This window comes from Chinchilla lanigera, unplaced genomic scaffold (genome assembly GCF_000276665.1).
Source record: "Chinchilla lanigera isolate Chin_1 unplaced genomic scaffold, ChiLan1.0 scaffold00011, whole genome shotgun sequence".
Lineage (NCBI taxonomy): Eukaryota > Metazoa > Chordata > Mammalia > Rodentia > Chinchillidae > Chinchilla > Chinchilla lanigera.
In genome coordinates this window covers 33,247,441-33,263,255 of record NW_004955412.1, presented here as the reverse complement: position 1 = coordinate 33,263,255, position 15,815 = coordinate 33,247,441, and the positions used below count along the sequence as shown (strand labels likewise).

General features: G+C 40.3%; 1 protein-coding gene across 3 annotated transcripts in view; it reads left to right on the top strand.

Moving 5' to 3' along the window:
• Opcml (opioid binding protein/cell adhesion molecule-like) overlaps nucleotides 1-7,243 on the top strand; it is a 1,129,591-nt gene extending 1,122,348 nt beyond the window's left edge. For all 3 annotated transcript variants that reach the window (XM_005378577.2, XM_005378578.2, XM_005378576.2), the window contains one exon: nucleotides 6,804-7,243. In XM_005378577.2, coding sequence (XP_005378634.1) covers nucleotides 6,804-6,904 — 101 coding nt within the window. In that variant the 3' untranslated portion in view covers nucleotides 6,905-7,243. The remainder of the gene's footprint in view (nucleotides 1-6,803) is intronic.
• Nucleotides 7,244-15,815: the final 8,572 nt, after the last annotated feature.

Here is a 15,815-nt window from a genome sequence, read left to right as displayed (position 1 = left end):
AAGTTTAAATCCAGGTAGGAGAGATGAGTCAGAGAAAAACACCATTGCTTTTGGCTGGTGACAACGGCATAATCATTTATATTTTCCTCAACCTGCAAAATGTCAACATATTAGGAAAAAATGCAGACATTTTACATTTCATTCCTGATGAGGTTCGTTATTGGCTCACACCTCACCTCCTCTCTGTGAATCATTGACATCTGGCTATTAGCCAAAGCATTTAGAATTTAACACTGAGCTTTCGGGATGTGCTGATGTCAGCACAGACACATGCTCAGACCGAAGTCTTGTTTCTTTCAGGTTTGTGATGAGCCTACAGAGTTGAATTAACTTCTGATATTAACTTGCTAGGCTTTTGTGTTCTGGGGAGCAAAAAACCAGGGTGTGTTACAAAGAACAAAACAAAGATGGCTCCGTTTGCCTCTTCATCTGCCTGTCTTGGTTGTACTGCAAAGCCTGGGTAATCTTACTTGTAGAACAACCCAGTGCCACATTTTCAGCTGTAATTAAAAACAATGGAGGAAAAGTTCCCTTTGAAGGGAAATGATATGCCTTCATCAGCCAGCACCTCTGAAAATAGGTTTATGTTTCACCAACAAGTGTAACGCATACATCCTCTAATTAGATTTCCCAGCTCCTCTTTTAATCACCAAGAACATCATTATCCCTTTGGTTCCTCATTAGGAAGGTCACACAGTTCATAATCATACTTATAAAACCTATCCAAGCTTCAGAACAAAACTGTATCCTCTCAGACTTCTGATATCTCATTGATCTCCCTGCTTATCATCAAGTTCAGCTTGCATTTGTGTTTTTTCTTTCTTTCTTTCTTTTCTTTCTTTCTTTCTTCCTTCCTTCTTTCCTTCCTTCCTTCCTCCCTCCCTTCCTTCCTTCCTCCCTTCCTTCCTTCTTTCCTTTCTTCCTTCCTTCCTTTCCTTCTTCCTTTCTTTCTTTCAAATATGATCACTCTCCCACCTACCATTTTAGTAAAATTATAGTTACTCAGTTAACTGTAGATGAAGATGGAGCTATCTTTTTATTATGATATAGAAAGGAAAAACAATACATTTTAATACTTTCATTGCTTAAAATGTATTGCTTAAAACTACATTTTTCAAGCTTTGAAATCTCTAATAAGGAAGGATCTTACCAGAAACCTTATATATCTTTCTGGGAGCTTTGTGCTGAGTTGGGATACTGTGATTGTCAAAATCTGTCAGTGAGGAGGCTGATGAGCCACTCCCTGAATACAGCCACAAACATGTAGTCCCAGGGAGGGAAGCAGGAGTGCCCAGTTCTTACTGTGTAAGTGTGGCTTAATTCTATTCAAAGCTCTTACCCAAAATTTCTTAAGTATCTAGTACTGGGTATATTTAATGTACCAAAGTCAGTTTGCCTAACTCACCCGGGCTCCAAGTCTGGATATGTACTGTCATGTGGTCTGTGTGCATGCACCCATTGGTCTTAGAGAGGTATTTTGCTATTTCTAGAATTTTCCACTTGATCCTTTTTGCCTCTCTACCTCTTTTTTTGCCTATATATTGAAGACTAACTTATTTTTATCTGCATATCTGTCCCCAAGGCATTTTGCCATTGTCATTCACAGTTTGTTTTGAGGCTTTGAATCCTCATTTCAGCTTTTATTTTCAAAGATGCTCAACTTCAGGCATGAAGGAAGCAATTAATTTTAGCATTCAAAAGGGTGAGGGAAGAGGGGCTGGAATAATGGGAAGGGGTATAATTACATGTTTCACTGTCAACTTATCCCCCCCAAATATTTACTGAAGGCTGATATTTGTAGCAACCATTCTTGTTGAATTGAGTCATTGTTAACCACAAATAGAGCAGGGTTCCTTAAGTGTGGCATTTAGCCAAGAAGGAATGGGCTTCTGAATACACTTGCCCAGAATGACTGGTCTTTCAGCTCGTGTTTGGCAATCTTTGCAAACCTTCATAGGAATTCTGAGCATTAACTACCTGACTGCTCCACTCACACCCCAAAGCCTCACTCTAGGTTCAGTGTCTATGGAAAAGAATGAAACAGTGCGAGGGTGGAACCACCAATTCATAGCATCAGTTCCCTCAGTCAGAAGTTTACCTCATACTAGGCATAATACCAATCACCTTAATCTTTTATTTCTGTAAAGATTAAAAGCTTTATACTTCCATTTTGAGAAAAAAAAAATACAAAGTATCTTGCCTAAGACAATATAGCTTGTAAGTCAAAGAGCCAATTTTAACTGTAAATTGGGCTGATTCTAGTATTGCCAGGATTAGATGCACTTCTAGAGCTGTCAGCAACCTTACCCCAAAGAACATTTCAGGCCTCACGGACAAGCAGGGAGATGGAAGAGGCAGCACATTTAGGAAAGTTTTCCTACGGCCCAGTGGGTGTTTTTCTACTGTGTTGCCATGGGCCATGTTGCTTTGTCTACTTCTCATCCCCACCCTTGCTTAAAGCCCTGGACGTATACCCAGATGCACTTTAGGGTCAGTTTCATGAAGCAGAGCACATCACGGAAAAGCTGCCTCGCAGTTCCAAATACAGGATTCCAGGAGTTAAAGAACGAACAGGAAAAAAATGAAAATACCATTTAAATTCGTACCCTATTTATTAACATTAATACTGGCATCATCTTGACTAGCATACACCTAGAGAAGCCCAGGAAACTATGACCCGAAGGAGCCACAGTAAAGGAAAAACATACTCAACCTGACTCTGCAGATGTGTGTTCAAGCTGAGCTCAGGGTGGGGAGTTCCTTCAATTCCAAGTCCTCCCCTGAAACACAGCATGACTGCAGATTCACTAAGCTAACATATGCAAAAGCCTATTGTAGCCTATGGGACCACATAGGAGTTCTGTGAGGTCATGAGACCACATCAAATTACTTAAACAGCAGAGATCCATCACTTTTTCTAAATTAAAGCACAAAAAAACATTAGCCCAAGTCGGGGAAGTGACTCTAGCATACAGAAGCCCAGTGGGAATGACTCAAACCATGTGCTTTCTTTGGCTCATTTCCATTCAAACGGTAAAGATGCAATTAAAGAATCAGTTCATTGATGATGGCACTTGTCTCACACAATTCCACCCTTGAAAGTGGCACACATGAGCCATTGTCTTCTTGCTCTGAACCACGCCTGAGAATCCTCCTGAGGAGTCTCACTGTCCTGCCATTGACCGAGTAGTCAAATTTCAAATGCATCCAGGACCTGTATGAGGAAAGTAACACTTTAATCTCTACCACAGTGGATTAGGTTAATTCTCTGGCTGTTGTAGCTCAGTCATTTCTCATAGACTGATTGACCAAAGGTGCTTTGGCAGTAAATTGCCACATGATCTGATACTACAAAGTGGGTGGCATCATACCTGACAAAGAACAACAACAGCAACAACAACAGAACACTCCCTGGAGCTGCAAAGAAATTTTGGCAAAAAGGGGAAAGTGCAGGATGTAGGACTATTTCATGCCGTCTTGCTGTCTCAGGAGGACATGGTCATGGAGTGGTGCTAAATGCCAGAACGGCAATGATTTTGTACCACCTGGAGAAGACCATCTGGCTGCTCACCAGCTGTCCTGCCTGGCACCAGATGTAGAGTCTCCACTTATGATAACTCAAAAAGTTAATAAAAGAAGAGACACATAAGACATCAAAATCAACCTCTCCTCAATTTGCAGGTAGAAGAACCAAGACCTCGAGGGTGAATGCTGCTCAACTAGAGAACAGCAGAGGCACATAAAACTGAGTTCCCAGTCCAGTGCCCCCACCGCCCTGTGATGCAATGGTCCCTGGAAACATATATAGATGGTCATTTTCCAAAGGAAGGAAATTGAGCTCTAGCAATCAGAGGCATAGACTCTTGGGACAGGGTCTTGGTTTAATTCAGCTCCAGGTGTACCAGGTGTGTGAGTATAGGCAGGGTGTTTGAATTCTCTGTCCTCAGTTTCCTCATTTATAAGGTCGAAATACCAATAGTGGATTGCTATAAAATAGCAATGTCATAGAGTTGTTTTGATGGTTAAGTTAAAATATGTTTCGCCCTTAGGACTATGCTTACACATAGACAGTACAATGTAAATGTGCTGTCATCATCATCTTCAGAAAGCTGAGCTCACTAAATTACTTAGTAGACACTTGTAGATAGGAGTAATTTCACTCTTTGAAGCACTCAGTAGAAGTTGAAAGTGGTGGTAAACCCTCCATATAATCAGTGCTGAGTATCTTATCCACACTACCTGGAATGCTCACTTATCTATGAGCCCACTTCATCTTCTCTCCAAGCCTTACTCTTTTACACTTCACTTTCCTTGTGTATTTTTCCTGTGCTCTGTCTTTGGCTGTATCCAGCCTTGTGCCAATAGAGGTACATTCACAAAAATGCTAAGTCCATTGGCAGAACCTATACTAAAGTAATTCCTACACTAGATACCTTTACTTCTGTAGTGTAGAACACAACTTTCAATTAATTCTAAGTTAATATCAATATAAAAAACTAGATAAGATATATACATACATTACATATTTGCTATATATATATATATATATATTGAAATGCATCTTAAGGAAAAATATACATGCATGTGTGTATACCTCCATATTCATGAATTCTGCATCCATGGATCTATCCATTTGTGGATAGAAAATATTGTTCCTGCACAGAGTATGTATATACTCTTTTTCCTATCGTCATTGCCTAAGCATTACTGTGTAACACTTATTTACAAAGCAATTATGTTTTATTAGCTAGTATAAGTTATCCAGAGATGATTTAAAAATACAGGAGGGTGTATGTATGCTCTATGCAAATATTATACCATTTGATATAAGGGACTTAAGAATCTGTGGATTTTTGTATTTGCAGAGGGTCCAGAAACCAATACCCCTGCAGATAATCAGGTATGACTACATATATATATATATATATATATATACACATAGATACTCTTAAAGAAATTTTAGCCTTATAAATCCTTATTACACATTTCCTTATAAAATTACACCAGTCATCTTTTGCAGAAGATAATATGAAAATTAACTTGTGCTTCAACTTGAGTATTTTCCAACCTATCACATTTTCCAGGCGAGTATGATTCCATAGGATGCATTTCTGAATTGCTACGGGCCCCAAAATTAGGCTAATTTCCATAAATGTGTGTGGATCCTTCATGAGACTATAGCATTATGCTAGACCCTTAACCCTACTCTTGTTCATGAATACTCGATAGCAAAAATGGAGAGAAAGATAAGCCAGACTTGAAGATATCAAGTAAATATGACTGTAGTCTACAGGAGCACTGCATCCATTATAAGTCAGAGGAAAATATGTGCATGTGTTGAAATCTTTGAGGTAGGAACATTTGCATGCTCTTTGCTGAAGGGAGAGATCTGAAATTTGCAAATAAAAGGTTTGCTCCAGTCCCTGCTCAAGCAAGGCTTTGATCTATGCCACGTCATACACTTCCTAGGCAAGCCAAATGACTTGAGTCTAGTCCAAGCAAACAACGTTCTATCTCAGCTTTTTATGGGATAGAGGACATATCAGATATTAAACTGATAAGATCAGAAACTACACTTGATCTTAGCAAAAGGCTGAGAAGCAATATCTCAGCTTTTAAAAATCTTTATTTTCTAGTAGGCCAAACTGCTTTCAAGGAGATAGTGAAGTCCTAGCTTGAGCTGGCAGAGAGGACATGCCGTTTTGTCTGCATCTCCTTTCCTTTGTCATTGGTCTTACAAAATTGTCTCTCCATGGCTTTTAACCCTTTGATAATATATAATTTTACTTTCCTTAGCATAAAGTAAGTGCTTTTGTGCTCCTGGTCTTTGTTATAATCCTGTGTGCTTGCAAGTAAAGGTGATGGGTGAACATGGAAGCAAAGATAGGGCCACATCTTCCCTGAGCCCTTGTAGATTATGACAATCTCAGCTCACAGGGTTTGTCTTCCTGAGACATAGTAAGGACAAAGAAATAAAGAGCAGCCAGTGTTATATGTGGTCTCATTTCCCAGTAGTCCATGAATGACTTATGAGAGATATGGAGAAGGGGCATAGGGTGTGAAGAAGCAAGAAAGAAATAGAGGGAGAATTCTTGAGGCTGACCTATCGGGGGTCATCAGTTCCAGGGAGGCTGAGTTTTGCTCATTTTCATGGGAGAAGCAGCTCTGATGGCTTAGATAGACCCAATCATAGTTCTTAAAACCCTCATGGGCAATTAGTCACCCTTTCTCAGGAGCTTTGCAGGACCCTTCACAATGCCTAAATTATATATATCAATGATAGTCTGCCATGCACACTCCCAATCATCTGTTGCCCATAAAATATCTTCATCCTTCTCCCTTTCTTCCCACTCTCATCTGCTTCTCATCCATCTAGACCCTTTCTTCCCCCATGCCATCTTTCTCCTGCTCCCCTAGGCTCTACTCCATCTCCATGACAGAGGACAGTTACAGGCACATAAAGAGCCATCACATTTACCTCACTGTGGAGCCTGACTGTGGCTCTGTCCTGTTGACCCACCAGCCTAAATGATCACCCTCAGCTCTACACATTTATTCTTTTAAGCCTTCCCCATCCATAGCAGGTGGTACTGGTCCAGGAATCCAAATGCCTTGCCCCTTGAGTTTCCAAGTCTTCCCAGAGGCATTTTCCATTTATCCAGACTAGAAAAGGCCAGGGTAGAGTGGGTGGAACTTGGGGGAATGCTCCCAGAGCAGCATGCCTGTGCATTTGCTTGTCAGGGAATGCGTATGGTGTCCTTTGGGTACATGCTAATGGGTCTGTCTCTCTTTCCCCTACACAGGGCCTGGAGCAGTCATTGATGGTGTAAACTCGGCCTCTAGAGCGCTGGCTTGTCTCTGGCTCTCAGGGACCCTCTTTGCCCACTTCTTCATCAAGTTTTGATAAGAAACCATAGGTCCACTGAGCAACATCTGCTTCTCCATACCACAGACTTTAATCTACACGGCGGAGGGCAAACCAGTTTGGGATTCTTTCTGTTTGTTTCTGTTCTCCTTCTCAATTTTTTTGGGGGGTATTTTGATTTTGATTTTTTTTCCAGTTGGAATGAATGGGGTTAGCGGGAGGGGTGGGCAGGGTTTTATCATGTGTAGGATAATCATTCATTGGTGTGTCCAAAAATGGAATCTGCTCCTGCTACATTGGCCCTTCCTTTTCCTCTTCTCCTCTTCCCATTATCATTACCACCAGTCTATACACACACACACACACACACACACACACACACACACACCCCAAACCATAAGTTCCATATGGACAGAAAAATGTGTTTTATGACAAAAAAAACCCTGACAACACAAGGTTTTCATACCGTAGTACACAGCAAGAGTCACATCCACATGTCCTATTTTGTGTCTTTTAAGCTTTTGCTCATTTTCCTGAATACAATGTACATATCTTCCCTCCCATGTTTATTACCTAATTTCATAAGGTTCATGTATTTTATAGTTATCTCACTATACTATATGTGTGCACACATATAAACTCTTCCCATCTTCTTTTTTTTTTTTTTTTTTTGGTTTTTCTCCGGTACCGGGAACCGAACTCACGACCTTGTGCTTGCCAGGCAGGCGCTTTGCCGCTGAGCTAAATCCCCAGCCCCTCTTCCCATCTTCTTTAGCCACTCTGTCGTATTCATTTCTTCCACTGACTATAGGGATTAGAGGCTTGAGCTATGCATGAAACCCAAAACTAAAAATTTAGAAAAAAAAAAAAAAAAAAACCAGGAGAAGTATATTATGACTAATACTTGTCTTTTAAAATTGCTGGGCAACTCATAAAAATGATCAATAGATGGCTGGTTATTTAGGTTTTATCAAACTATTTATTAACACAATCGTGATTATCCATTGACTCAGTTGTCTGATTTATTTCTACATCCAATTATCCACCCACTTGTTTTTCTAACAATCTCTTTATTTATCAATCTATCAATGTAATTATCTAACATTTCTTTCTATTTCTCTCCTTGCTACCCATTACCAATTCACTATCATATTAATCTCTAATCATATTGTGTATATCTACCCTGCTGTCTTCGTTTCTTCCCTACCATCAGTAGACATTACCATCCTCAAATTGCATATGAGCATCTCATATAAAAGCCAGTGATCTCACAGGCTAGCAACACAGATAGGCAATACCCTGTGTCGTTGACTTTCGAATATGGTAACCCATCCACCCAGATTAGATGCTGTTACCGGATGGACCAAAGTAGCAATATAAACATCAGTCACTCACTATTTCCAGAGGACACTGTTTCCTGAAACCACCTTCATGAGAAGACGGTTAACCCTGGAGAAGCTTTGATGAGCACTGCGTTTCTCTTCGAATACTTGAAGGATTATGGTACCAACGGCTATGCTATGCTTCTCTCAGCCTTTCGTGAAATCGTATGTCAGGAGCTTACAGGACCTTCTTCATTGCTGGCTTTCCTCACTACCAAGAATGTGAAAGACAACAGCTCTCTCTCTGCAGTGTAAAGACAGCAGTCCATTGCTCCCAAGTGCAGTGACTACAGCTAAGCAGCTCTGCTCTGCTCCAGTTCTGGTTTGATCTGTTTGAATACTATCCAGTAAAAAGCTGATGGAGGCCAATTATATGGCGGGTGTGTTGACAACTCTGGTATTTGTTTCAGAAAGCTCTTCTGAGCTGAGGGCACTTGAGCAACTGACTTAATTTCCAAGCACTTGATTAACACAACACTGCAAACAGAAGGGGGAAAGTGTAAGTGACACGAATTCCTTTGATGCAGGCTGCTTCTCAAGGGCTTTGGGCAGGAATGTCCCCAGCTTCTTGGGTTCAAAACAGATCTAACTTACAAAGAGGTGTGGATGAAATGTTTCTGAGTGGTCTCCTGGGACTTGGGAGCAGGAGATTCAGAGAAGCAGCAGCGAAAGCCACACTGTGTTGTGCTGCGGGAACTGACCTGCTGTAGGATGAGAATGAAGCACAATGCTGTTCCTACAAACCTGTTCTGCCTCCGCTTAGAACCTTTCAGGTCCATATTTTAAGAAACAATAAATACAAGCTCCACAGAGTTCTGTTTCCTCCATGCTCAAGTGTTATCTTTCTTCAGTATAAGTGCCCTGTCTGTGTTGTCACTATTTCAAATGAACAAAACAGCCACAGTGTGGAAATATGTATACATACTCCTATATATACATGTATATGTATACATACTTATATACATATATACAAACCCAGACTATTTTGCCAAACAAAGTTAGACATTGTCACTAGAGGTAGAACTGATGTGAGCAAAATTAATGTTACACTTGCCAGCTGTGAATAGACATCTGCATTGCCTAGTGTACTGCCAACAAACCAGATTCTGGGAGCATTAACTGATGTGCCAAAATCAAGTTGCAGACATGATCAGGAGCATGCACCAAGTCAGAACTAACGGTTGGGCTTAAATGTCTCAAATCTGTCACCACACTCAGCACCTGGAGTTGAGTTGGTTTCAGAAATTATCTGAGAAGTAAATGCATCATTTAAATGTTTCACTGATACTGTTTGTTACTTTGGAGTATAGTAAATGTGGAGGTGGGATGGTGCTGGGGAACATGGTATTTGAAATGGACAAGCCTGACCTGTTCCTCACTTCAAGATGTGTTCTAAAGCAGGAGGTTGTCCTCTCTTGGGCAAAAAGATCATCAGAACCTTGCACATCCCACAAGGCTGGTCTCAGGGTTACTGTGTGGAACTGTGCTCTGTCCCCTGCCACTGGATACTAGAAAGCATTGCTGGTGATTACCTATTCTTATCACGATACGGAGAGTAAAGCATGCTACGATCAGCCACTCTTTGTCTGGGATACAGGAAACCAAGTGCATAAAAGCCAAGACAAGTGGGATATTGGGTGCGCAAGTGACTCTTCTTCACAACAGACATTTCCCAGCTTGTGCATCATGCGAGTTACTTTGGTGGGGACGGCTCCATGTGATGGTAGCTGTTACCCAACATCCTGAAGCAAAGAGAAGAGCAAATGTTTATTAAAGACAACATCCACACTTACATATGTTTTTCCAGCATTACACATGGAGGGTGGGTGGAAAAGGCCTGCTGGACAGATTTGTTCAGGGCGCCAACAGTGGGGGTGGGGAGGGGATACAGGCAAGAAAAAGAAACAAGTCTGGCAACCAGTAGCTTGTGTTTTCCATGTGGATAGAAAACCAAATAAGGCTTATAAGGAACTATCAGGTGAGAGGAATTCAGCTACATGGTAGTTATTCTGAAGCCTTTCCCCTTCTCAAGACAGAGTTCATATGTATTCCACCAAAGTAATGCCAATGAAAGTGCTAGTGTTAAGGCTTCAACCAAGCTTGTATTTCCCTAGTTTAATGTCAAGTGCCTGATACAGTCATCTGCAAGTCTAAACAAGTGTGTTTAGTTTTTCTGATTCTTCTTTTAGTTGGGGAGGGTGGAGACGGAGGGGAGCGGTTATGAAAACATGCACACATTTTGTGCACAGAGTGGTGCACCTGTCTTTGACTACAACTGTGCTCAGCTGGACAGAAGGAAAGAAAAGGATTTGGGTAGCCAAGAGGCCTGGGCCTCTTCCTCTGAAGTACACTGCTCTTACTAGTGGATGCCTTTCACATGCTGGGCAGTTGGTTCCCATGACCCGGTACAAAGTGTGGTAAGGTCTCCAGTAGTTACACCACTGAGGCTGAGCTTGAGCATCTTTTTCTCTATCAATCCAGCCAATATGTTCTCAGCAAAGATCAGTTAGCAGGTTCTACTTACATTAGAGGAACTATTACACCAAAAGAGCAGGAACCCCAAAGTGGGCAGCTGATCCCAAAGACAGCTCATTGTAGCCTCTGAAGTGGCTAGAAATTCAGTCCTGTTTGGCTGAGTACTGATGCTCAATGCTCCTGGTCCAGTGGACACATCTTCTCTGTTGTACTTGGCTGTCACTAGTCCCGTCGTAGAGGGCGAGGGTGGCTTAAGGTGAGAGGAGACCTGGTGAAGGGGCTATCTTTCCCCATTTGACCCTGAGTTCTCACAGGAGCAAGAAAAATTCACTTTCCAATACCTAGAAACAGCCCCCGCCCCAAAGTTTAGTCTCTTAGGGGAGCAACGTAACATTTTTATTGCTGGCAAATGCATTTCATTTTCTTTTCTCTAGCAATAAGAACTTTTGTTTGTGTTTTGCACAAGCCCTATTCCTAGAAACTTTCAGACCCAATTGCTTCCCCTCCTGTTATCCAAGGATTCCCTGTCTCTTTCTTTTAGGACAAATAAGTTTGAGTAGTTACAGTAAAACTTCACAGGTGTGCAAGTAGGAAGACAATGTTTTTATAAAGATATCATATGATGAGAACTCTTAATGATCATTAAAAGCAAACAAGTAAAAATGCCGGTCTCATTTCCCTCATTTTTACATAAGAGAAGAGAAGTAAATGAAAGGAAGAAGTAATAGATTTGCAATTGAAAGATGTGGTGACACGATATTGCTGATCTGGTGCAATTTAGCTTTCAGGTGCAGAACACTTGGAGTCCAAAGGAAAGTGGAGTGGACTTAATTATATGCAATTGTTTTCATCCTGAAACTAGTCAGCCAAGCCTGATTTCCAGCAGTCTGAAAGAGATTCCTTTTTGTTTCTTTTAGTGGTGTCCTTTCAAGGCACATGGTTGTTCCAATACCACGGGGTGAATAAAGAAAGATTTTGACCCCTCTACCACACAGGCGGGGCTGCAACCTACAGTATTTGGTCGATTTATAAGGATATCAGTAATAACAATGATAAGTAATAATAGCTGCCCTTGTGTTAGTTAAAGGGAGCATTTTCAATCATTTCAGAAATTTTTGTGACACGTAAAGTGCAGTTGTGAGGAATGTGTGGGTGTACGAAAATGTATCTGTCAAGTTCAGAGTCCTCTAGATTAAAAAATATATATATGACTTATCAATGGTGCCGTTATAGCTGTGTCAAACAATGGGTGTGCCCATTTTCACAATTATCCTTAAAACAAATCTATGTTCAAATGCTTTAAAATTTATCACACAAGAGTATGACTTTGTCAGCATTCTAGAGTTCTTTTTCCTTTTATTTTCTTTCTTATTTTTTCCTTTAAAAATCAATGAAAACTTTATTTCTGTCAATAATTGTATTAAGGGTGAATATACTACCTGAATTTTGTGCATGTTACATTGTAGTTGTAACCTTTTCTAATTCAGGATGAATACAAGATGGTTGTGATTGTGCAGTGTATCAATAAAGTTTGAAGAAATTTGTAACTTTTAGGGGACTGTTTATTAGGATATGCCTTTGAGATCCAGGAATGGAAAAATACAGTAGGTTACACTTTTCCTGTGTGTTTTAGGGTTTGAGGATTAGATGAAATCAGAAAACTCTCTCTCTTTCTCTCTCTCTCTCTCTCGTTAGCCTTCCCTCCCTCTGCCCTCATCCTTTCTCTCTCCTTCCTTCTTTATCCTTTTCCCCTTCTCAGAAACACACTCTACATGCTCACACTGCAATATATACAGAGAGAGAGAGAGAGAGAGAGAGAGAGAGAGAGAGAGAGGGAGAGAGAGAGAGAGAACGTAATGTAAGTACTTTTCACATTATATCTGTATATCAAATATTTATACTACTTAAAATAATTTCAGAGGCTTCTGGATCTTCAAAGTCTAAATTATTTATTGACCTAGGCCAAGTGAATCAGAAGAGAAGTTCCAGAAAAATGGTGACCACATACTGTCCAGTTTATGCATTTTACTCTTGTAATAGTTGCTGCTTCTTGATTCCTTTGAAACAAGAACCACTTTAACAACCTCTTTAACAAGAATAAGCATGAGAAGATACGGTGGTGAAAATGGACATTCATACCTGATAGTATGTGAAATTGCATTAATTTCTATTCATCTTAGCCTTTGCTGGAACACCTATGAGAAAATTAACATGACAAAGAGCCTCTGAGCAGATGCTCCTTGACTGGAGCCAATTCCAAAACACCATTCTCTTCCAGTAAAATTCCAATGCTTTGTTCTTTATCGCATATTCATCCTGCTTTCCGCAGGACTGTATATTAGCTTCTTTCTTAGGATTCAGGTTCTTATCAAGTGTTTACATCTCTGTGAACCCTTCCTAATTCTGCCATAAGTGAACAGTCTTGGATGGCCACTTGACTTCACAGCCCTGGCTTCCTCATCTGCACCATTTGTGTAGTTACACCACTTCTTATACTCTCTTGTCATCCAGTGAAAATATCTGTAGTCCAATGTACTCACTCTGTCTCTCTGTCTCTGTCCTTCTCTCTGTCTGTCTGTCTGTCTCTCTCTCTCTGTTGAGCTGGATTTCTTAAGGCATTCCTTAAATAAAGTTTAGGAACAGTGGTTGGGTACTCAGTAGAACGTGGGTGAAGATTATAATTTCACAGCAGAGATATCTTCTCTATCAAACAAAAACAAAAAAAAGAACCCAAAATTGAGCAAGAGTGTTGAGGTTGACATTCTCGTCAGCTACCTCTGCAGACAAGGGCTAACCTAGACCTTTTCATGACTCAGTCTTCCCAGAGCATGAACACAGATCATTGCTAGACCAGATGCACTCTCTTTGGGCAGTGGCAAGCAAACACTAGCAGCTCTAGGTAACCATGATGAAGAGGTTCCAATTTCCTCAGGTTTATTTTAAACCATAACTTATGAAGGAAATGGAATTCAAACCCCAACCATCTCCATACCTTCAGTACCTCCTTTCCTCTCTTGTTTTCCTTCTTCTGTTTCACTTTCATTTTCCCCTCCACACCCAAAAATCTCTTTCTCTGATCACACCATATTTATCCATCCATATGCTGTTTTGCTGGCAGAGGAACCCAGAGCCGTTTCATTTCAACTGGTCACTCAACTCCATCAAATGTACCAATTTATCAATGTACCAATTTATTCAATGTACATCATTGTACCAACTTATTCTTCCATCAGTGAACCAAACATCAAACATCAATGTACCAATTTATTCTTCCATCAGTGAACCACTCACCTAACCATTCATCTGTTATTTCCCCATTTATATAACCCTAATTCTTTCTATGCAGTCATGCACCCTCCTAACATGACTGCTCCCCCATCTATTTATTTAAGAAAGACATCTATCCATTCCCTGCCAGTCAATCCATTTTTGAAGCATCCTCCAACTAGCCTTTGGCACACATACCTATTTCCCAAACCACTTCAAGGTAATGAAATCTTAGCTGTTATCTTTCTATTCCACAAAAGAGGCTTTATCTAGTTGCTCTTAAACATGGCATCTAAACAATGTGTTTTTGTTATCTTCACCCAAAGTATACCCCATTCAAAACATATACATACAGAAGTGTTTGTGGAGACATATTAAGGGTATACCTTTCCCCATGAAGGTGGATTAGAGTAAAACCTGGATGGAGAATTGGAAACTGACTGAAAAGGAAAACAAAAAAAATGATATGATACTTAACTTTCTTACACTTGGGTGGCAGTCATGCAATGAACACAAGAAATGGGTGCGGAAACAGACAAGAGAGACCCCCAACTGCTACTAACTCCCTTTTTCTACAGTTTGATTTGCCACTGAATAAATTATTTATTTTTTTTTTAATTTTTTTTTTTTTTTTTTTTGGTTTTTCTCCGGTACCGGGAACCGAACTCACGACCTTGGGCTTGCCAGACAGGCGCTTTGCCGCTGAGCTAAATCCCCCGCCCCTTGAATAAATTATTTACATTGATAAAAAACAGGGAGTGACACTAATTAGAATTAAATTCCATGATCAATTTTGAAAGCCAAAACTCTGAAAATACAAATGAAGCTAACTTCTTTAAACATGTCCATCTATCCATTAGGAAACCTCTCAGTTTTCCACCATTTATTTATTTATTCATCACTCGTGCATCACATTTAGTCAGAGTCTTCCCTGAAGGAGTTCACATTCAAGATTTGAAAATAAGTTGTATAAAAATGTAACAGTACTAGATGGCAAGTATTATGATAGAGATATGAGAAAATCTCATATCTGTTCTGTGCAGACTGCAGAACAAATACTGCAAGATAATTAGGAGGCTTCCTTATTTTCACCTATTTTTCCCTAAAGATAAAAAGCTGTGTGTAAACAGCTAAGACAGGCAGTAGACCGAGTGAACAGATATATTACTACAAAAATAAACAGGATGAGAGAACTATAGCAGATTCCGTGTTCAGGAACATGTGACGGAGTAAATGAATATGTGTTAAATAACTGAGTAGCATGAAAAGAGTTAAATCTGTAAATGGGCAACCTGCCAAACTGTGCAGTTGGTGATAAGGCTGATACACGACCTCCAGGCAGGAAGAAGTAACACCTAGAATGTCAGATGTGGCTCAGGATACACAGTTTCGTTCCCATGCAGGATTATTGAGCATCTTATCTTCCCTTAGATGTCACAGCACTGGAGCCAGGCTGACGAGGGAGAAGCCCGCGAGTGGGAGAGTGAGCCGGGCCACAGACTGAAGGGTGTCAATGCAGGTTAAGTGTGGCCGGATAAATGATCCCCTCAACCGAGCTGCTCCAGATAAGGCTTGCCTAAAATGCAGTGGTTTGGGATGAGATACCTAGCTTATTTGCATTTAAGTGTTTGAAAGCATCTCATGTTTCAAAGATAAGAATATTTATAGTTTTTACATTTCCATTAACTGCTATCTCCTATGAGACATATTTCCCTTCGTTTAGTTGGAGTCCTCACATCAGGTATTTTGGTCAGAAACAGTAGGATGCAGTTTGAAGAAACTTATTTTTTTTTTTTTTTTTTTTTGGTTTTTGGTTTTTCTCCGGT